The sequence below is a fragment of the Salmo salar genome, chromosome 12 (genome assembly GCF_965601325.2).
Source record: "Salmo salar chromosome 12, fSalSal1, whole genome shotgun sequence".
NCBI lineage: Eukaryota > Metazoa > Chordata > Actinopteri > Salmoniformes > Salmonidae > Salmo > Salmo salar.
Window position 1 is genome coordinate 55721983 of NC_138302.1, and position 23470 is coordinate 55745452.

Sequence of the window (23470 nt, forward strand, 5' to 3'; positions counted from 1 at the left end):
TCCAATCCCCCATTCATTTGATTCTTGCTATGACCACGGGCCACTGGAGGCCCACATTGTCCAATTTGAGAAAGTTGCCACTACCGCACTGACTCACTACTAAATCTCTTGAATTTCTTTTCACTATTTTTGCCTTCTCCAAATTTGAGGTACATAATGAAATGTTCAGTTGCTTCTCTTATTCATGATTTAACCTTGGAGTCCTTTATACCATTAGCACATCTGAAATAGGATTTTATCAAAAGTGTGTTAAAATCTGTGTGACAGAATGTAATCTTTATCTCTATAATACAAATTATTTGTAAATCAGAAAAAGATAATCCTGCCACAGCTTCCCTTCATCAGAGGACAACTTTAATTTTCCATTTTTTTCCGTTAAAAAATTTCCGTTAAAAAAATGTAACATTGTTTTGAAAGTTTAAGCTCATTTACTGCATTTCTCTAGAATAAAAAAACGTTTAAATGCCATTTGGATTACAGAAAAAAAGGGCTATTATCACCTTGGCAGCTGTAGGTTCATTCACCTCAGTCGATCTACAAACAAAAACGAAAATCTGAAAAATGATTCCCACTGACACTTAGCATCAGCGATGAAATGAAAACGTTTTACATTTTTAGAGCTGTATTGGTAGCATTTTTATGCATTTTAATGTAGGCCTATAGATAAGACAGGCCATGTAGAGATGTTCATATTGAGTTTTATGTTCCTAACTTGTTTGATATGATTAGTACATATTTTGTCAGGGGACCTCAAATGGGCCACTGCCCCAAGTTTGGGAACCACTGTCCTAAACTCTCTGTCTCCTCTGCATGCATCGCAGCCTGCCTCAGCCTCGCTACTGTCAAAGTTAGAGCGTATTTTTGCACCTGCTGAGGTAGGCTCCGATTAACCTTAGCTTCTTACTTCATCCTTCTAACTGGCTAATACTAGTGTTAGGGTTGAACTGGCTATTTGTATGCATAACCTTTATAATATACTGGGGAAGCTATGCTAAGTACATAAACTACGAGTAAATCAACTGTTGAAGACAAGAAGAACTACAACCGGCAACAGGAAGTGCGTCACGACGCTGGGATCAGCCTACACGCCGACGACAGGAGGAGCAAGTTTAAACCACGCTCCTCCTCCCTCGGACAGGTCGGCATTGAGCGGGAAATATCTCTCAGTATAAAAGAGAACAATAGCATGTGACGTTCTTCTCTTTCCTGTTTGCCCTGCGAGGTGTCACAGAGAGACCGTATACGGACGACATATTTACCATACACGTGTTTGCATTAATTAAAGTACAGATAAATTAGAAGTTAATATGTACTGACTATTTTGTTCTGTTACCAGAAAAGAACTGTCGCAACATTAACACTAGCCAGAGTCCTTCAAAGTGACTGCAATAGAAGTCTCTGCCAGTAGATAGCAACTTGACGGATAGTGCCTAAAGAAAGTATTCACGCCCTTTGACTTTTTCCACATTCTGTTGTTACTCCGGTCGCCATATTGAGCTGCGGCTACAGTAGCTCCTTCTCAAGATTCCACTCGCAGAGGCAGATCAAGAATATACGCGTTCTGAGCTTTGATCAACGCTGGGAGCAATATTTGTGTGCAAAATATATTTTCCACATTTTGGTGTTACTATACATATTTTTTTAATCTATGTAGTTATGGCCATACTTGGCATACCCTATGGGAACGTACTGTAGTCAAGGGTTTAGGATCTCAACTTTAGGTTCCCCCAAACATTTGACCCACAATATTTTCAGTATATGCTAGTTGAACGCCATCTGTGTCCTTATCTAGCAGCTCACAATCACATGCTTAGCGTGTCAATAACCTACCATCAGAACATTCCACCCGTTGTCTTGGGCCCGCATATCAGGAAATTTACTCCGGAGTCTCGACGTTCGTCAGTTGTGTGATGTTTACTACTGCATCAAGGTCATGCCAAGCAGGTCTTTTACTGGATGTGTTTATTTATAACCGTTATTTTGTAAGATGCAGCATAGCCTGGGATGGCACCTAATGAAACATGACAGTTCTGACAATTAGGCCTTTATTGTTTTACTATGCTTATAGTACACTGCAACACCCCCCCCCCCCCAAACAAAAACATCAATCAACATACAATAGCATTTACACCCACACGCACTCACACCCAACATAAACATACACACTTTCACACGCAGTTACTCTTCAATGTAAACAATGCAGGCTGAAAGAGTGATTAAAAAAGCAAAGTAGTCAACCGTCCACTGTTCCTCCCTCTTCAGCACAGAGCTCGGTCAACCATTTTCTTTTCTCTCCCTCACAGTGCACAGCTGGGAGACCGAAGAGGAACAGAAACTGGTCTACATCTTTTGGGATCAATGAAAAACTGCGGTCCTCTCGGGCCATTTGACCAACCATCTCACACACACACACTGCAGGTGTTGGGAGGTCAGGATACCCATTCATCCAATGCTCACTGTCATAGCAATAACACCCTCAATGTCCTTAAATGTACTGTCTGAAATGTTATATTCTTTGAAGTTATGCGATAGGAAGAGGGGGTAGAGAGAGAAGTAGAGGGAGACAAGTTAGTGTGAGAGAAGAAAGAAACGCCAAGAATTAGTGTGACATGTTATTTTCCCATGATCCTCTGCGGTAGAGGAATAAGACCTTGTTTCACTTCCCTTGTATGGGTCAGGATGGAAAATTGATCGTCCGTTACTTAGCAACACTTTCTGGCATCATTCACGACCTGTCCGTCGTTACATTACCTCTTAGCGCGTACAAAGTACAAGGCGTTGGTTTTAGGGTAGTACTTCACGTTCTGCTTCTTGTCCATCAAGCCCCCGAAAATGATGAGCTCACCCCTCCCTTGGACCACTGTGTGGAGGCTCGTCTCGGGGGGGCCCGTGACTGCGGCGGGGGTTCCGTTACCGTAAACCCTCCAGGAGACAAGACCGTCCCCTTTGGCTCGGGACACATCCAGTACATACATCTGCATGGGCTTGCAGTTGAGCGACTGGTACAGGGGCTTGCCCACATTCAGGCTCTGGGGCGGGTGGTGGCCAAGCCGCCGTGCGATTGGCGGGATGGTGTGTCCGTCAGCAGCAACCTGTGGTGGGCTGGAGGATGAGGGGGAGGTTCCCGCTGAAGCCCCTCCTCCTCCGCTTCCACTTACTCCTGTAGCAGCCCCTTGGGACAATGGATTTGAGGACGATGGCATGGATGAAGAGGACAGGTTTTTGACAGCCTCCAGGCCCCGTCTCAGGGCAGCGGGGGACACTGCCCCCGGTGGAGTGAGTGGGGAGCCAGGGGCAGGGGGAGGTGTGTGCACTCCATTAGTGCTGAGTACCTCAGCAGAAAGGGGGTGGGTGGCAGAAAGGGTAGACTCCCAGCCGTAGTCCGACGAGACAGGGGGGTGAGAGGGCGGGGAGGCAGCCTGGGCAGGGCTGGTCCTGGGAGAGGGGGACGAGCCGTTGAGTAGTGGATGGAGGGATGGAAGAGGCGGGCTGTCAGGCCCCTGGAAGAGGGATGGCTGCTGAGCGGAGGAGCCGGGGCTACCCTCTCTGGCACCCCCTCTGGCCGAGGGACGGGGTCTCAGCGTGCCCCAGCGGCCGTTCACACAGGGGGCTTCCTCAACGGCCCCCAGTACGACCCCGGCGGCTCCGCTCCTCACAGGGGAATAGGAGCGCAGGGAAGGGGGCTCCGTGCCCAAGGGAGCGGGTGAGGCACTGATGGGTGAGGGCCGAGAGTTCAGGCTGGGGCTGAGGGGCGCACGGCCAGACGGAGCCTGGGAGAACACCACCACACACTGCCCAACCTGGAGAGAGAAAGAAAACAATGAAAGGAGGTTGAGTTGAAAGAAGAAATCCCATACACAACAACATCCCAACAGTGTTCACTGCTGTGAGACCAAGGCAGGATCCGACATTTACCATGGCCAGTATGTGTCAGGCCAGTGGATCTCGTCAGTCATTGGCTGGACCGGGTCAGTAATTTCTCAGCGCATTTTGGTGTTCCAGTTCGACATTTACCTGCTACATCGCAGTCTTCCATTGAAGACCACATGTGAAAAAGTTAATCTATTTGTATGAGGAATATGGTAGCCCGTTCATTCAACCACACTCCGAGAGCCACAACTTCTTGAGCAGTCCAGAGTGAAAGGAAGCACTCATCAATCCACTCGCTGAGCTTATTTATTTTAGGGAAAGTGATTTACAAAAGTAAACCTTCAATAGTGAACAAACCAGCAACAGCCTGGTTAGTGGCTACTGTTGACAGTCTGCAAGAAGAATGCTACAAAAAAGACAAGTATCATTTTTCTTGGCTAGCCTAGAGAAATGTCTCTTTTGAAAAGCAGTTGTCTAATGGGTAACCTCCCATTTTCAGACGCAAAAATCTTCTTAATACTTTAGAAAAGAAATGCGCTATGCCGAAGTCCCACCGCCATTTCCTTGTTGTTAAAATTAGAATAGTTTGCTTAATTTCAGTTTATGTGACAAAACAAGCAAGTACAGGAAAGCAGTGGTCACCAACCAGTTGATCGTGACCGACTGGTCGATCTCCTAGGCATTCCTAGTCGATCGCCAAATATTTCTGTAAAAAACAACAACGATAAAGCCTTGGGTTCCTCATTTTTTTATTTGGCAGTAGGTGCACCTGATTTAACTGCCATGCGCGCCAGGTAGTCGACGTGTTCCCATTTTGAACCATTTCATATGTCTAAAGGTACAACCTCTGCCTTCCAGACGGGCCCGGGGGAAGCAAATCAAGTACACTATAGGCCTACCACTGGCCAATCGGATGGCTCAGATTACAGTGCTGTAGTAACATAGCAGGCGTAAAAGAAAGTTGATACTGTGAGATTTCAAAACTTTTAAAACCATGACTAGAGAGTGTCAACGAATACAGCAAAGAGCTGCTGTTTTTATGAGTGAGTTCATGTTTAAGTTTTTACTCAGCACTGTCAACACTTTCTATTCAACACTTTTATAAGCCATAAAATGCACGTTCTCCCTACTTCCACCCGTGCTACAACCAGCACTGCAGCTGCAATGAATTAGTAGGAAAGTGTATTGATAGTAGAGGTCGGCCGATTATGATTTTTCAACGCCAATACCGATTTTGGGAGGACAAAAAAAAGCCACTACCGGTTAAATCGGCCGATTTTTTAATTTTATTGTAATAATGACAATTGCAACAATACTGAATGAACACTTATTTTAACTTAATATAATACATCATTAAAATCAATTTAGCCTCAAATAAATAATGAAACATGTTCACTTTGGTTTAAATAATGCAAAAACTAAGTGTTGGAGAAGAAAGTAAAAGTGCAATATGTGCCATGTAAGAAAGCTAACGTTTAAGTTTCTTGCTCAGAACATGGGAACATATGAAAGCTGGTGGTTCCTTTTAACATGAGTCTTCAATATTCCCAGGTAAGAAGTTTTAGGTTGTAGTTATTATAGGAATTATAGGACTATTTCTCTCTATACGATTTGTATTTCATATACCTTTGACTATTGGATGTTCTTATAGGCACTTTAGTATTGCCAGTGTAACAGTATAGCTTCCATCCCTCTCCTCGCTCCTACCTGGGCTCGAACCAGGAACACATCGACAACAGCCACCCTCGAAGCAGCGTTACCCATGCAGAGCAAGGGGAACAACTACTCCAAGTCTCAGAGCGAGTGACGTTTGAAATGCGCGGACCCCGCTAACTAGCTAACCATTTCACATCGGTTACACCAGCCTAATCTTGGGAGTTGATAGGCTTGAAGTCATAAACAGCGCAATGCTTGAAGCACAGCGAAGAGCTGCTGGCAAAACCGCTCAGTCAGACTGCTCTATCAAATCATACACTTAATTATAATAAACACACAGAAACACGAGCCTTAGGTCATTAATATGGTAGAATCCGGAAACTATCATCTCGAAAACAAAAAGGTTTTCCTTTCAGTGAAATACGGAACCGTTCCGTATTTTATCTAACGGGTGGCATCCCTAAGTCTAAATATTCCTGTTACATTGCAACCGTCAATGTTATGTCATAATTACGTAAAATTCTGGCAAATTAGTTTGCAACAAGCCAGGCGGCCCAAACTGTTGCATATACCCTGACTCTGCGTGCAATGAACGGAAGAGAAGTGACACAATTTCACCTGGTTAATATTGCCTGCTAACCTGGATTGCTTTTAGCTAAATATGCAGGTTTAAAAATATATACTTCTGTGTATTGATTTTAAGAAAGGCATTGATGTTTATGGTTAGGTACCGTCGTGCAACGATTGTGCTTTTTTCGCAAATGCGCTTTTGTTAAATCATCCCCCGTTTGGCGAAGTCGGCTGTCTTTGTTAGGAAGAAATAGTCTTCACAGTTGGCAACGAGCCAGGCGGCCCAAACTGCTGCATATACCCTGACTCTGTTGCAAGAAAAGTGACATTTTCTATAGTTAAAAGAAATTCATGTTAGCAGGCAATATTAACTAAATATGCAGGTTTAAAAATATATACTTGTGTATTGATTTTAAGAAAGGCATTGATGTTTATGGTTAGGTACACGTTGGAGCAACGTGTACCTAAGCGATTATATGCAACGCACGACAGGCTAGATAAACTAGTAATATCAACCATGTGTAGTTAACTAGTGATTATGATTGATTGATTGTTTTTTATAAGTTAAGTTTAATGCTAGCTAGCAACTAACCTTGGCTTCTTACTGCATTCGCGTAACAGGCAGGCTCCTCGTGGAGTGAAATGTAAAGCAAGTGGTTAGAGCGTTGGACTAGTTAACCGTAAGGTTGCAAGATTGAATCCCCGAGCTGACAAGGTAAAAATCTGTCGTTCTGCCCCTGAACAAGGCAGTTAACCCACCGTTCCTAGGCCGTCATTGAAAATAAGAATGTGTTCTTAACTGACTTACCGAGTTAAATAAAGGTGTAAAAAATAAAAATAAAATACAAAATTCGGCGAAATTGCCGCCCAAAAATACCGATTTCCGATTGTTATGAAAACTTGAAATCGGCCCCAATTAATCGGTCATTCCGATTAATCGGTCGACCTCTAATTGATAGGCTTGCATTGTTATTATTAGCGGCTTGGATCTTTTTTTAAATATCGAAGGAATTTTCACTTTCTCTGGTCATAGGAGTAACATGAATTTGTGCATGAGGCAGAAATAATGCAGTGCGAGTTTCACCATCAGCTGGAAGACGGTGTCCCTTTTTGGTCAGTGTCAGTGGAGGAAAGGGAGAGCTGGGGGACGTTGAGAGGCGGACCCAGTCTGCTGCCCTCTCCCTCTGCTGAGACTGACCATCAGATGCAGGCTTCATCAGCCTGGTAATAAAAAAACGAAGCAAATGATTTAAGTGTATGCTCACTCAGGTATACCTCACAAGTAATACAACAACTGATCTATTACCGGTGTGATCATATAGCCTAGCTCAAATGTTGAAATATATATATTTTTTTAAATGGTCTGAGAAGAACAACAATGTATTGGAAGGGCAATATGGGGTGATAATGTTTTAGGCTTATAGCCTATGCACAAATCTCATTACTATAGTACTGTCTTTAATAGGTGACTGTTGCATAAGCTTATGTTTTTTAAGTCATGTCCCAAAACATTTTTACGGTTGATCTCGGCTTACATTTTGACTCAGATTCAAAAAAAGTTTGGTGACCACTGGTGTAGAAAATCATTGTACCAGCTAAACACGCTGTAAAATATATTTTCCATAACCAAAAATATTTTTTCAGCTGTTAGAAAGAAGCTGGTGTACAAAACCAAAAGTAAAAGACGCTAAATGAAACTTAAGAACAGTGAGCATAGATATACAGATCTACCACTTAGACTTGCTTTCAATGACAGACCTATAACCACACATTTCTATGTAAATTTGGTTGGTAGCCCATAAAGTTACATATTGCAGCTTTAACGGAAAATACCACTCAAAACATATTTTGGTATTGGTTTCATTTAGCAATGTAGGACATTATTCTCTTTGAAGTTGCGTTAAAGGAAAATACCACTCAAACTGTCTTTGTGTTTGTTTCATTGGTCCATTTGTTGATATAATCCCAAAATGTTAAGCGTGTCAGCAATCAAGTTTTCAAGAACTGTATTTTGAAAGTTTTATATCTTGAAAACTTGATTGCTAACATGCAAAACATTTTGGGATTATATCAACAAATGGACCAATGAAACAAACACGAAGACAGTTTGAGTGGTATTTTCCTTTAACGCAACTTCAAAGAGAATAATGTCCTACATTGCTAAATTATGTTACACAGCTTTTTAATATATACCATAATGTAGCATTTTATTAGCTGAAAATATAGAAAGAAAACATGTCAACCTAGGCCCTGCATGACCATAATGTATTTATAAACTACAGCATGTCTGGGACAGTAGAAATTCTACTCGGGCCAGTACATTTCTGACCAACATTTTTTTTTAAAGAACATCAACAAACAAAACAGACATAACAAACACAGACAACGCCATACAATGTTATACATGCAGCTCCAGCCCATTAAAAACTAAAATCCCAAATAAAAACACAGGTAATGTTGAGATTCGGTCAAGCCTCCCACCCATCTCCCACCAACAGCCCATAGCCAACTTCTCAGATAGCAGAGGCAGTCAAAAGGAAACACCAAAGGGTGAAGGAAAGAGAAGTCACCCCACCAGCTGGTCCCTTATGGCTGAGGATATCCCTGCCCATGCCTGCACTGTGGATGGCCTCGCTCTATTACATTTTACTGTTGTGGATTCCAAATGAACAATATTCTGGAAAACAATAATCCAGTAAAATTCAAGAGCCAGCCCTGATTCCACCATAACTGCAAAGAAATTAAGCGTTTGCGTTAAGTGTCAAAGATGAGTCGTCATTCAACAGGCGCAGGCAAGGATCTGGGATAAGGTTTACCCTCATCAATCTTGACAGCGCCAAGCTTATATCACTCCATAAATGTGTGTATAAAACAGGTAGGGAACGTATTGAGAGCCACACATACCCTGCAGGCGGGGTGGCACCACAGCTCTGGGGCTCCATGGTCATCGTTCTCCACCCTCAACTGCTGCCACGTCCAGGGTGGGGCATCCATGTGCAGGAGCCAGGCATCCTTCAGCAGCTAGCAGGGACATGAGAGAGGGGGGGGGACGCGCAGTCACAACCAGCAAAACATCCGCAGACACAGTTCAACTAGCATAACACCGGCAGACAGAGTTGTCTGTCCGCGGAAAACAATGCAGACTCCCATTCGAGAACACAGGCACTCACCGCATTAGGGCCTCCACAGCCTCCCAGAATAAGCAGAGTCTCGTTACCAACCACAATCTGTGAGAGAAGGGAATATACATTTAAAACACAGAGAACCACTGACACAAGCCACCAAAAAATGTGTGGTATTCTCTGTAAAAAAAATTTTTTTTTAAATACAGAGACAGACATTTACAAAAGAATCCGAAATACTGCATGATGGAGGTACAGAAGGGAGAAGGTGGGCAGTGAAAGTGTCATCCTGACCTGAGACTGGCCTCCTCGTGGGTGGGGGGACGGGCCAGAGATGGTGGGCTTGGACCAGGACCACTGCTCCAGATCCAGAACCCACACCTCGTTACTCCTGATCAGGGACCAGTGGAGAACAGGGGGACACGGTGAGACAAAACACACACAGTGATAGATTCACACACACACGCAACTTTCAACACCGCAAAACAACTAAACCAGACAGTTTTTGAAATTATTTCCTTTTACTTTCAAGACATCCACACTACAAACTTTCTGCATTGTTTCCTAACACAACAACGGTTTTCATCCCAAGTGTTTGAACTGATGTGTCAGGTTGTGCAATTGTAGCATCCAGTTTGGCACAGTATGGTAAACATTTGCAGAAAACTCGAGGTAAAAAGCTCCTCAAAGTAGTGACATACATTTGGCGTGCCCCTAGTGACCCTCCAAACACCACCATGGTGCTCCCTATGACAGAGGAAGAGTGACCGGCCATGGGCGGGGGTCCGTGAGTCGTCACGATGCAGTTCCACCTGAGAGGGCATAGAAGAGTACGGGGTTAGTTAGGTAGGAGGGGGAAAGTGGTAAAACACCAAGCACTGATGGCTAGGTAAGGCTACAGATATAGATATGGGGATAATGGTCCTTAAGAGCTTCTACACAGACAGACTTCTCATGAGCAATAACACACTGACTGTCCGCCTGTATTGAGAGAGTGAATTGTAGACAACGTGATAAAGCCACTCATTGGCTTCAAAGGGGCTAATTCATCTACTGGGTCTACGTTCGCCTCTTCCTCTCACCAGTTTTTGGAAGGGGAGTATGTGTGGATCTCGTCAAAGAATCTCTCTGGCTGATGCAGTGGGTAGGGGCTGGGGCGAGTCCATCCACCAAACAGCACCAGCAGGTCTTTGTACATCACCAGGGTAGCCCCCGCTTTAGGAGACGGATAGGAGCCTGTGTGGGCAAAAGGAGAAAAGAAAGAGCCTTCATACATGTTTCTATGTCATACATACATGGGTTAGAAGTCGAGTTAAAAATGAGAAGAAAGAAATAATTAAAAAATAAATTTTTAAAAACATCACACAAAAAAAGACATTTTAGATTCGTTTGTCCGATCATGTGTAAAGCACAGATGTAAATGTTTTATTTTTTTTACCTCCTTCACTTCCCTTGTAATAAATAGATTCGGCACCCCAGGGGCTTAGGAGTGCTTACCCGAGGTCAAATCAAACCACATTTTATTTGACACATGCTTTGTAAACAACAGGTGGAGACTAACAGTGAAATGCTTACTTACAGGTCCTTACCCCAACAATTAAGAGAGGAAAATACTGACAAATAATAACACGAGGAATAAATACACAATGAGTCAAGACTACTTGGCTATATACACAGGTTGTCCGTACCGAGTCAATGTGCAGGGGAACGAGGTAATTGAGGTAGATATGTGTATATATAGTGTATTTGGAAAGTATTCAGACCCCTTGACTTTTTCCACATTTTGTTACGTTACAGCTTTATTCTAAAATGGATTAAATCAATCTACACACAATACCCCATAATGACAAAGCAAAAACATGTAACTTTTTTTTTCTTCTCAAATATCACATAAGTATTCAGACCCTTTACTTAGTACTTTGTAGAAGCACCTTCGGCAGCGATCACAGCCTCGAGTCTTCTTGGGTATGATGCTTCAAGCTTGGCACACGTGTATTTGGGGGAACTTCTCCCATTCTTCTCTGCAGATCCTCTCAAGCTCTGTCAGGTTGGATGGGGAGCGTTGCTGCACAGCTATTTTCAGGTCTCTCCAGAGATGTTCGATCAGGTTCAAGTCCGGGCTCTGGCTGGGCCACTCAAGGACATTCCAAGACTTGTCCCGAAAGCCACTCCTGCGTTGTCTTGACTGTGTGCTGAGGTTTGTTGTCCTGTTGGAAGGTGAACCTTCATCCCTGTCTGAGGTCCTGAGCAGGTTTTCATCAAGGATCTCTGTACTTTTCTCCATTCATCTTTCCCTCAACCCTGACTAGTCTCCCAGTCCCTGTTGCTGAAAAACATCACCACAGCATGATGCTGCCACCACCATGCTTCACCATAGGGATGGCGCCAGGATTCCTCCAGACGTGACGCTTGGCATTCAGGCCAAAGAGTTCAATCTTGGTTTCATCAAACCAGAGAATCTTGTTTCTCATGGTCAGAGTCCTTTAGGTGCCTTTTTGCAAACTCCAAGCGGGCTGTCATGTGCCTTTTACTGAGGAGTGGCTTCTGTCTGGCTACTCTACCATAAAGGCCTGATTGGTGGAGTGCTGCAGAGATGGTTGTCCTTCTGGAAGGTTCTCCCATCTCCACAGAGGAACTCTGGAGCTCTGTAAGAGTGGCCATCGGGTTCTTGGTCACCTCCCGGACCAAGGCCCTTCTCCCCGGATTGCTCAGATTTGCTGGGCGGCCAGCTCTAGGAAGAGTCTTGGTGGTTCCAAACTTCTTCCATTTAAGAATGATGGAGGCCACTGTGTTCTTGGGGACCTTCACTGCCGCAGAAATGTTTTGCTACCCTTCCCCAGATCTGTGCCTCAAAACAATCCTGTCTTGGAGCTCTAAGGACAATTCCTTCAACCTCATGGGCTTGCTTTTTGCTCTGACATGCACTGTCAACTGTGGGACCTTATATGGACAGGTATGTGCCTTTCCAAATCATGTCCAAACAGTTGAATTTACCACAGGTGGACTCCAATCAAGTTCTAGTCTCATAGCAAAGGGTCATTATACTTACGTAAATAAAGGTGTTTGTTTTTTTAAATAAATGTGCAAAAATCCTGTTTTCGCTTTTGTGTTTAGATTGATGAGTGAAAATGTTATTTAATCTATTTTAGAATAAGGCTGAAACGTAATAAAATGTGAAAAGGGGAAGGGGTCTGAATATTTCGGAAGGCATCGTATAGATAAAACAGTAGCAGCAGCGTCTGTGATGTGTCAAAAGAGTTGCGAAAAGGGTCAAAGCAGAAATTCCAGGTAGCTAGTATTTTGTTAACTATTTAGTAGTCTTATGGCTTGGGGGTAGAAGCTCTTCATGGTCCTGTTGGTTCCAAACGTGGTGCATAGGTACCGCTTTCAGTGGAGTAGAAGAGAGAACAGCCTATGACTTGGGTGGCTGGACCATTTTTAGGGCCTTCCTCTAACACCGCCTGGTATAGAGGTCCTGGACAGCAGGGAGCTTGGCCCCAGTGATGTCCTGCGCTGTACGCACTACCCTCTGTAGAGCATTGCGGTCAGATACCAAGCCGTTGCTGTGATGCAGCCAGTCAAGATGCTCTCAATGGTGCAGCTGAAGACCTTTTTGAGAATCGGAGGGCCCATGCCAAATCTTTTCAGCCTCCTGAGAGGGGAGAGTTGTTGTCGTGCCTTCTTCACAGCTGTGTTGGTGTGAAGAAGGCTCAAACTTAATGGTGTTGGAGTCACGCGAGGCCCTGTAGTCGTGGGTCGACAGGGAGTACAGGAGGGGACTAAGCACACACCCCTGATGGGCCAATGTTGAGAGTCAGCATGGCAGATATGTTGTTGCCATCCCTCACCATCTGAGGGCGGCTCGTCAGGAAGTCCAGGATCCAGTTACAGAGGGAGGTGTTCAGTCCCTGGGTCCTGAGCTTAGTGATGAGCTTGGAGGGCACTATGGTGTTGAACGCTGAGCTGTAATCAATGAACAGCATTTTCACATAGGTGTTCCTCTTGTCCAGGTGGGAGAGGGCAGTATGGAGTGTAATAGAGATGGCGTCATCTGTGGATCTGTTGGGGAGGTATGTGAATTTGAGTGTGTCCAGGGTGTCTGGGATGACGGTGTTGATTTGAGCCATGAACAGCCTTTCAAAGCATTTCATGGCTACAGATGTGAGTTCTACGGGGCAGTAGTCATTTAGACAGGTTACTTTGGCATTCTTGAGCACAGGGACTATGGTGGTCTGCTTGAAACATGTAGGTATTACAGACTGGGTCAGGGAGAGGCATAAAGCACCTTAATACCAACAGATACAGCAACAGACAGTGAGCCGAAGAGGACGTTGAGTGTGTACCTGAGGCTAAAGGGCGGATCCACTCCTTGCTGTTGAGGTCAAGTCTCCACAGGTCATTGAAGGCAGCATTGCAGCTACTCTGAGTGCAGCCCCCAAACACATACATGGACTGGTTGGAGTCATAGTAGCATGCACCTGCAACACACACATACATGGTTTGAGTAAGAATTAGTTACACCTTCAACACCATGTCCCTGATACTGTACATTTCAATTGTGAAGGGTGTTACTTTTTGAAAAAGCACATCCTGGAGTTGATTATCCAGCTTATACCATGGCCATTCAACTAAATTCCACAAAGTGGTGGTATATAAATATATATTGTATACTGACTGTGTGAGAAGCGTTGAGTGATGGGTGTTCCAGGATATGGGTATGTACGACTCTCCCATTGGATGTAGCCATCCTGGACGGCCCGCAGAAAACCATGGTAACACTGATATGCAACACCTGGGGGGGAGGGGGGAGATTGGAGATGAGGTGAGTGACTATTCTGGTTTTCTGTGAACTCATAACCACAATAAAAGCAACATAATAGGTAGCACGTCTGTATCTTGTAGTTTTGGGTTGACTCGGTGTCCCAACTGAAAATGTGTCAAAGGTTACTGAAAATGGGATAAAGGTTACTTGCCCTGTTGAAGGGAAATAACCACTAAGGTGTCTCAAAATGTAGCATCATGGCATGCTATTGCCTACTTTGGTTTAGTGTGTTGGTGGTTGTGGTGTCGTCAGAAGAGATACCTTTGATGAGGCGGTACCACTGTTTACACACCAGTGCAGCGGTCTTGTGCTCCTGGTAAGGTGAAAGGAAGGACAGGATGTATTCTAGGACTTCCTCCGGCAGCTCCACCATTGTCCTCTCGCCCTCAACTAAGCCCTCTAGGTCCCTCTCTCTTCTGTTGGTCCCCATCTTCTCTTCTTCCACCTGTGCCAATCCAACAGGCCCTGCTCCTGCGCCATCTTCCTCTGTATCCATGGCAACAAAGTATCCATCCTCACTGTCTGAAGTGCGGGACATTCTTTCTTCCTGTAGACAAAGATGGGAGATGTCACTAAAAAGGTGGGCCCAAAGACTCAAACAAGAATAGTAACTTCCATCAATTCCAACGCGTCACGTGTTTTCAGGGTAGTATTCATCAATGACAACAAGGTGGAAATACACATGGCTAATTTAGCTAGCCACTATACAAAGCAAAAAAGAGTAAGTTAACTATCTAACTAACTATATAATGTTTTGAGCAGCGAACGTAACGGTAACTGGTCTAGATAGATAACGGTAGCTAACAAACGTTCTTGGATAATTGATAGCTAATTTCTAGCTAGGATTTTAGCTGGACGTAGAAAATTAAACACATTTCATTGCCAGATAGTGCTATGCTAAATTCATGTAACTAGCTTGCCTGATAACTAGTTCACCAAAGTGGTTGGGTAGGTGGCACAATACAGTTAGCTAGCATTATGTTAGCGTTCACCGATGTGCGCATCCATCCTGGCCCGCCCTTGCTAATTAGAATTCCAGTCCATGGTACGGCATCACATCTGTTAAAACTATGTGGCAAATCATGGACATTTTGCTACCAATCCGTGGAAAACTATGATAGTTACACATTTCCTGAATCTCGAGATAGTTGGCTAGCTAGTGGGTTACGTTACTAGCTAGCTATATAGCTAATGTTTGCAGTCAGAAACTAGTGTTTTCTGCCCAACCTCTGTCATGTTTTCAGGGGCAATATTTCCCTTCCAACCATAACCCCAACAGCTACATTCACCGTAATTCTGCACGAATTCTTTTGCTGGTTTTCTATCTTTTGACGTCTCTCTTCTCATTCCCTTTATCAGCTTCTGCAGTAAATCGCCATACTCCAAGCATTCGCCATCTTCCTCGGTGGCAGCATCCTCCGCAACGCGGGAGCGCGCACGTAAATCGTGAACGGAGGAAGTATAAACAAAAGCGGTGGTGAAGTGGATTGTTATAAAATAGGTATAGGCCTATTATACTAAAATACCATGACAACCAAACAAAACATATGAAATCAAATGCCTTTATTGTATTGATACCGATGTATTCATCTACACCAAGCTATTATACAGAAACGGGGGAGCAGCCGGCATCCCATCGACAGGGCTGCAGTGGAGAGGGTCGAGATCTTCAAGTTCCTCTGTGTCCACATCACTAAGGACTTAACATGGTCCCAATACACCAGCACAGTTGTGAAAAGGGCTGAACTGCGCCTTTTCTCCCTCGGGAGGCTGAAGAGATTTGCCATGGCCCCTCAGATCCTCAAGAACTTCTACAGATGCACCATTGAGAGTGGTTTCTGAGGAAGGCCCGGAAAATTGCCAAAGAACATGCCACCCCAGACATGGACTGTTCTCTCCACTACCGTCTGGCAAGTGGTATCAGAACATCAGGTGTCAGAACAACAGGCTCTGAGACTGTTTCTATCTCAAAGCAGTAAGACTGCTGAACAGCTATTTCCATGGCTGCCCACCCTCACCAACGGACTATCTACACTAACTCTATGCACACTCACAGGTCTCTATCCACATACTCACACACACTTACATTGACACTCTCCTACACATACACACATATTGACCCCCCCACACACACACAAACTATCACACATGCACACACAAATTCACCATATACACTGCTGCTACTATTTATTACTATCCTGCTGCCTAGTCACTTTTATCCTGCTGCCCAGTCACTTTTACCCCTTCCTATATTTACATAGCTATCTCAACTACCACCATATCCCTGGCACATTGCTATGGTACTTAAGTACTGACCTTGTATATAGTGTAAAATCTTGTTTTATTTATTGTGTTTTTTTTCTGACCTCGTATTGATTACGTGCTCGTTTGAAGATTATATTATGGATTTTTCTATTTCTTTACCTTTAATATGGAACACTGCATTGTTGAGGAAGAATAGCTTGTAAGTAAGCATTTCGCTGTACTGTTTACACCTGTTCCATCCGGTTCACGTGAAAAATCAACTTTTATTTGATTTGATGTAGCTGAACACAGAAGAGAACGGGCACGGGCTATATCTATTTCTGCACCTGGATGAAGTTTAGACCAAGTTGGCATACCTAAATTAAAGGTCACTTACAATAACAAAGTTGGGACAAACTTATAGCTACAATAACCTGTACAACATATAGGTCCTCCAATACTCAAATCATTCAACATTGTAGACTACACTTCTAGGTCAGGAATCAATGCGCGTTCCCGATGAACATGTGCAATGTCGATACAGTAGAGGTCGCTGTTGATTCTGTCTTTCTTTTTGACTGCTTGTTTTTCGATTTGGCATCGGCGCAGACATGCAGCTAGCTACATACAGCGTGTGTTTGTATCGTGAACACTGAGCTCGTGTGTGGGTCTTGGACGCTGTAATATGGAAGATGAAGAGGTTTGCGAAAGCTGGGAGGAAGCTGCAGACAGCGGGGTGAGGAAGAAATGCGATGGAACTTTTGTTTTTAGGACATGAACTGTGTTCAATAGTCAATGTGTGTGGTTGGCCTGTCAAACATTCAATTCCTTATGAGGGAACTGAAGTGAACAGCCTGTCGCCATGTCGGAGCCTTCGCTAGCTAAGGTTAGATACAGGCCCAAGTTGAGCCATTCCAGGGTGTCGTAAGTTGTAAAGGCCTGGCCAGAACTACAGATAACGATATGGTTTATTTTTGTAACAGGCGGAAGTGTATAAAGAGAGTCAACAACAATTTGGTAACGTTGATAACTAGCGGCAAGTTATTGTTATGTAACTAACGTTAGTTGGCTAGCCAGGTTGTGGAAAGTGTCGCTAGTTAGCTAGCAGTTGTCAATCAGCTAGCAGCTAACGTTAGCTAGGTAACGAACTAGTTAACGAAGAATTTCGACTGAAACTGGATTTGCTATATTTAAGCCAGTTAGGTAGTTAACTATACCATGTTGCAACTGTTGTGAAAATGCTTAACACGCAACTCACATTTCAGCACTTTAATTTAATGTAGATAACTAGCTAACGTTAGTAGTTCGGCTAGCTAGCGTGCTAAATCGAATCGTGCTAATTCGAAGAGTGCTAAATCGAATTCTGATTATCTATAGATGTAACGTATTCCTTCGTTGAATAATTGAACTAAGAATTAAAATATCTTTGTTTATTTACCTGTTTCCAAGGAAATTGAGAGAAGACTCGAAGCAAAGTTGAAAATAAGCCAGAAAACAAAGTGAGCGAAATAAAATCTAACTGAAAATATCCAAGTAAAGATATAGCTAGCTATACAGCACAACGTATTTCTTGTTTAATACAAACTCTGCCCCCTCCCTCAGGAAAGCCACCATCGGTGCAGGTAGCTCCCCTATACGAACTGCCATGGTTATCCAGGATGAATCTCAACCTGCAGCCCCCCCACCTCAAATCCGAATTCTGAAGCGCCCCTCAAGTAACGGTTCCCTAGGGTCAGCTAGTTCATCTAACCGCCCCACCCAGCAGCCGAAGTCACTGGCCCAGCGGGAGGCAGAGTATGCTGAGGCCCGCAGGAGGATTTTGGGTAGTGCTAGTTCTGAAGAAACACCTCAGGACAAACCCAGCCAAGACAGGTTAGACACCTACACTCAATGTTATGGGTTATGAAAACAATCTTATTGTGCTGTCTCTCATCCACTTACATTTCATTGTCTTTCCCCATTAGACCAGTGCGAGTGAGTGCCCAGCCACAGCCAGAACCGGTTCGTCCAAACAATCACCTGATCCGCCAACCCACTGGCCCAGATGGCACCACAGGCTTCCGTCACTGCAGATAGAGTGCAGAAGGGAGAGGGGGATCCATTGTCTCCATGGGGGCATGGTGTGCAGGGGATAAAGGGGGAGGTAGCATAGTGCATGAAGAGCAGAGTGGTGGGATGAAATTTAAAAATTTAGATTATGACAAACAGAATATATTGGCCCACAGAATGAGATGAAGTATCCCTCCCACCCCTTTCTGCTGACTGTTGGCACGCTCATTGCCTTTCACCCTCTGCCCTGTCTCCAGCCTGCGCAGAGGGTTGCAGGGAGATGGCAGAGAGGAGCTGAGTGTCAAGTCAGATCTCCTCTCTGTCCCACACTGTGACAAGGGCATTCCCTCAGGATTCCACACACTGTGATATCTCCCATGATGCACCCTGAGCTGCCCCATGCCCCTCTCCACTGTCCCTCTCCTGCTAAGGACCGCGGTGCTCCTAGGTCCCGGGCAAACCTGCCCTCCAGGGAAATGACAGACTGGTTCTGTGGGACTTAAAGGTGGCCAGGGGGAAGTGAAGAAGGAACCTTGCTCCGGATGTGAGTGTAGGGCCATGGATAGAGCAGGGGAGTGACAAGGTGCCACTTCGTGTTAGCATGTTCAAGCAATAATTCCGAAATCAACATGTAAGCCCCGTCTTCTATAGTTAGACTGCCCATCTGCCTGTGCTGTATCTGTTAATATTTGTCTGTTTTGTTTTAAGTTATTTCAACAACAAAAACATTTTACTGTAATTATTATTTTTTTTTAAACATCTGGGCAGTAACTGAATGGTGAATTTGGGAAGGTTGTTAGCTTAATGGTGTCTTCTGTTTTTGCATCTTTTTTTTTTTTGTCTGTTTTCAAAGTGGGAATGATATAGAAGGGGGGAAAAATGACAGAATGTTAGTGAAGCTGAATGTTTTATAGCATCTTACACAGGTAGTCATTGAAAGTAGTAGCCATTCGTGAAATGATACTGTAAGTATATGTTGAGAAAATAGTTTATGGATGGCCAAAAAGTAATCCTGTAAAAATGTCCACACTGCGTGGCCTTGTTGCTTCATTTGCGAAGAGAGGGGCCACAGATGACAAGGAGCATTTTTTAATTTTTTTAATTTTACCTTTATTTAACTAGGCAAGTCAGTTAAGAACAAATTCTTATTTTCAATGGCGGCCTAGGAGCAGTGTGTTAACTGCCTTGTTCAGGGGCAGAACGACAGATTTGTACCTTGTCAGCTCGGGGATTCGAACTTGCAACCTTTCGGTTACTAGTCCAACGCTCTAACCACTAGGCTAGCATGAAGAAGGCCATCTTTTTCTTTTGATTCAGGGTTGTTTGAAGAGGAAGCCATTGGCTGGAGGAGTGTTTTAAGCAGCACCTCTGTTCTGTCCTGTCTTTCATTCTGTCTCTCTCCAGGGTTGCCTTACTTGGAGAGAGGAGCACCTGTTCTTGTACGGTAAAGACATGCTGGATCAAAGAGAATGACAGAATAACAAACTGAGTTAGATGGAGATTGACATAAAGTTTAAATGTTTGCTTGGTTAGAAGGCAATGTTATTGTTAAAGAGTGCCAAAGTTGAAAGGAAGCCCTTTTTTCCCCAGCAGAGGAACATGTCATAGCTCTGTCTATCCAATCTATCTAGTTTTGTTAATGAAATGACAAGAAACTACATCTTGGCTGTTTTAAACCATACTAAATGTGTTGACTCAAACGCCTTAAATTATATTTGGTTTCATATTGGACCCCACAGTTACTGAGGCACCTCAGGTTAATGCTCTTGGATGCTGAGATTTTTTTTTTTTTTTTAATATTCCTGTAATCCCCCTTTCTCTAATTTCTGTTAATTGGCCCGCCTTAGAACCTCAGGAAAGGTGGTTTTGTTGGCCCCTCAGGCAGGTTTTAATGCTGGAGTGGCCAAGCAAAGTCTTTGGTCTGCTCAAATGTAATCCCAGTGGTGCAGTGACTGGCTGGAATTGTTGCACATCCTAATATGTAAAGAAAATCACACACAGTAACCTTATTTGGGTGTGATTCGGTTCTTATTTGGACTATACCTAGAGTATGTTACGTCTGGGCCATTGAAGAGTACTCATAACCTCATCCTTTATCCTTTCTAGGGATCACTGAGCAGAGAGGGCTGGACAGGTGAAAGCAATACGGTGGATAAACCCAGGTGGATTGTAGAAACCCCTGGGTGCGGTTTCCACACCTGTCTAGTCTACATGGATCAGAGATCATCTTGGGGAAGGGAGGGAGGAGGAGACTAGAGTCTAACCCTGGATTATAATGATCCTCCTGAACAGGGTTAGGCTCAATTCAGTTTAATTCAGGAAGCGAATTGAAATGTAATGCTTGAATAGAAAATAGTTTTTTTATTTCTGAGGATTTATTCAGTTTGTGAAGTGAATTTGAATTCAAAACCGAATTGACCCCCAACGATGCGCTTGATGAGCCTGCGCAATTCCAGTAACTCAGCCATCGGATATGGGGCGACAATGAAGAGATGACGCTCTACTCTTTATGTCATGCGAACACAACAAACAAAGCAGCCTGTAACGATTTTTTTAAATTCCCTTTAATAAAATAATATTGAAAAGTAAAGTTAAACGCAATTGCAAATATTTTTGTTTGGTGTAGAGTTTTATTTTTCTATTTTGTGAAATGGGATATGTGCATTAGTCAAATATGAGTGGTTTTACAGATACCAAGCATAGCTGAAACCATAACCTTAAATGGCCCTCAATGACTACAGGAAGAATTTCAAATACATTAATATGACAGAATTCTTTGAGCAATCATGTGAATATGACATTCTGCACAACCAACATAAATTGCATTTCAGAAATGCTTAATGCGACCATTGTCAATTTTGGTCAATGCCCAATGAGCTCTTCGTGTGCTTTTGAAGTTATACCTAACGTACAATTATTTAAATTTTTTTACTTTCAATTAGGCTAATGCTTGAAATTATTATTCTAACCTAAACAATAGCAGTAAGAACTCCATAAATGACTAACTTTCTCTCATAGATTTTATTGAGCTGTTGTATTTAAAATTAGTTTGGTGGCAGACATTTCAGATTTTCCCTTGATGTTGTGGAGATATTTAATAGTCTGTCCTGTTAAAAACAAAAAAAATCTATGTCTTAAACCCCGCAGTAAGCACCATTGACATGCATCTTGTGTTCTTACTAACCTGATCTAGAAATGTGTCAAGTGTCGTCCTAATGTATATCTCCTTGGAACTGTCATATCATTGAACACTTGTGTCCTTTGTTTGTCTAGCCCAACACACTACAACAGTGGTATTCAAACTTTTTCGGGGACCCCATTTTTTTCACAGATTTTTCTCATGACCCCACACCAAATCAAATGGCACAATGTTAAAATCAGTACATTTCTATTTTTAAATCAACAAATAGCTTTCAAGTCATACCATTTTCAAAATAAAAATAAACCAAAAAATACATCAACTTGAAAGTGTTTTTCAATTATCTTTCTTAAAACCGTTTGTATATTGTCCAATACAAGGATCTGTACTCTTATTAATACATTTTACGACCCAACTAGGGGTCACGACCGGGACTTTGGATACCACTGCTCTACAATATGTGTCCAGGATGTGTTCTGTCTATTTTGTATGAATAAACTGCAGTAATTAGAGAACATATTCTAAAAGCCATTGGCCTGTTTAGACATGGACAAGTGTTACTTTTTTGCCAAAATAAAAATATTTGAGATGTAAATGTCAATAACATTTAAGTTATAGGTCATATCCATTTGTGTGCTATGGGCAGAAAGGTTAGCATTTTACTATGGAAAAATGTCCTACAAGTGAGCGCAATGGGGTAAAGTACTTATGTATAAATACTTTAAAGTACAACTTAAGTAGTTTTTTGGGGTATCTGTACTTTACTATTTATATTTTTGATAACTTTTACTCCACTACATTTCTTAAGAAAATAATGTATTTTTTACTCCGTACATTTTCCCTGACACTCAAAAGTACATGTTACATTTTGAAAGTGTCCAATTCACACCCTTATCAAGAGAACATCCCTAGTCATCCCTACTGCCTCTGATCTGGCGGACTCACTAATCTCAAATGCTTAGTTTGTGAATGATTATTGAGTGTGCCCTTGGCTATCCATAAATAAAAAGAAGAAAATCGTGCCGTCTGGTTTGCTTAAGGGATTTAAAATGATACTTTTAATTTTGATACTTGAGGATATTTAAAACCAAATATTTTTTGACTTACTCAAATAGTATTTCACTGGGTGACTTTTATCTTTTGAGTCATTTTCTATTAAGGTATCTTTACTTTTACTCAAGTATGACAATTGGGTACTTTTTCCACCACTGAGTGAGAGTTAGATTTTGCCCCAAGCAGTAGTTCTTACAAGTGAAGCATTTTCCACCAAAAAGTGGTTGTTCTCTGTGATTTCCCTGGTGCTGCTTTAGAAGACTTGCTGTCCTGAAGCATTTCACACATGGGGCACTTACAGTGCATTCAGAAAGTATTCAGTCACCTTCACTTTTTCCACATTTTGTTATGTTTCAGCCTTATTCTAAAATTGATTAAATCGTTTTTTCCCCTCGTCAATCAGGACACTGTGTGGGGCTCTTACCTGATCACTCAATGGAACTTTCAGCTAAATCAGGTGTAAGAACATTGACTATCCAGTAGCAGCTAACTTTGTTGAAGCTAACCATCCCATCTCCCACAAATACACGGGCATTGAGCATGTTGCTCTACCAAGGAGATGAGGTAACATCGAGATCCTACTACTACAAAGGGAGGCTTACTGGATATCCTATCTAAAAACATTGACCCCTAGTGGTCTGAATATTGACTTTGATCTCAGGCCCTTATGAACAAATTTTCCTTTATGAACAAGTCTTATAAATTATGTTAATCATTATGACACACCCCTCACTACTGTCATTGGTTACACTAATTGCACTGTGTGTCTACATAACCTGGTTCAAGTATTCATGACATTACCCTGAGGAAGGCTCAGTGATGCCGAAACGTTGGTAAATACCCATTCAATTGCTGGGAGATTATACATGGAGTGTGCGACTTCCTTTATTTTGATAGTGGCTGTAACCCTGACATTAGTCCTCCACTGTCCATCCCATTGTCACT

The 23470-nt window shown here is 43.0% G+C and overlaps 2 protein-coding genes across 6 annotated transcripts; one reads left to right on the forward strand and one right to left on the reverse strand.

Annotated features, from left to right (window-relative positions):
• Positions 1–2037: 2037 nt before the first annotated feature.
• Positions 2038–17857, reverse strand: fbxo42 (F-box protein 42). Of its 3 annotated transcripts, none has more exons than XM_014131897.3 (10): positions 17723–17857; positions 14302–14587; positions 13894–14010; positions 13562–13696; positions 10301–10454; positions 9920–10030; positions 9513–9609; positions 9267–9323; positions 9001–9117; positions 2038–3800 (listed from the first exon to the last, which is right to left on the reverse strand). In XM_014131897.3, exons 2-10 carry the CDS (start codon positions 14576–14578, stop codon positions 2748–2750), a joined length of 2118 nt encoding a protein of 705 aa, XP_013987372.1. In that variant the 5' UTR covers positions 14579–14587; positions 17723–17857; the 3' UTR covers positions 2038–2747. The 3 variants fall into 3 exon arrangements, with proteins under 3 accessions (XP_013987372.1, XP_013987371.1, XP_013987370.1); XM_014131896.3 differs by lacking the exon at positions 17723–17857 and adding an exon at positions 15330–15487; XM_014131895.3 differs by lacking the exon at positions 17723–17857 and adding an exon at positions 15268–15485.
• Positions 16854–22493, forward strand: LOC106565131 (SUZ RNA-binding domain-containing). 3 transcript variants are annotated; one of them, XM_014131899.3, is made up of 4 exons: positions 16854–17020; positions 17734–17783; positions 17887–18156; positions 18249–22493. In XM_014131899.3, the coding sequence occupies exons 1-4, from the start codon at positions 16970–16972 to the stop codon at positions 18358–18360; spliced, it is 483 nt and encodes a 160-aa protein (XP_013987374.1). In that variant the 5' UTR covers positions 16854–16969; the 3' UTR covers positions 18361–22493. The 3 variants fall into 3 exon arrangements, with proteins under 3 accessions (XP_013987374.1, XP_082815246.1, XP_082815245.1); XM_082959119.1 differs by lacking the exon at positions 16854–17020 and adding an exon at positions 17045–17170; XM_082959120.1 differs by lacking the exon at positions 17734–17783 and having other exon boundaries at positions 16864–17020.
• Positions 22494–23470: the final 977 nt, after the last annotated feature.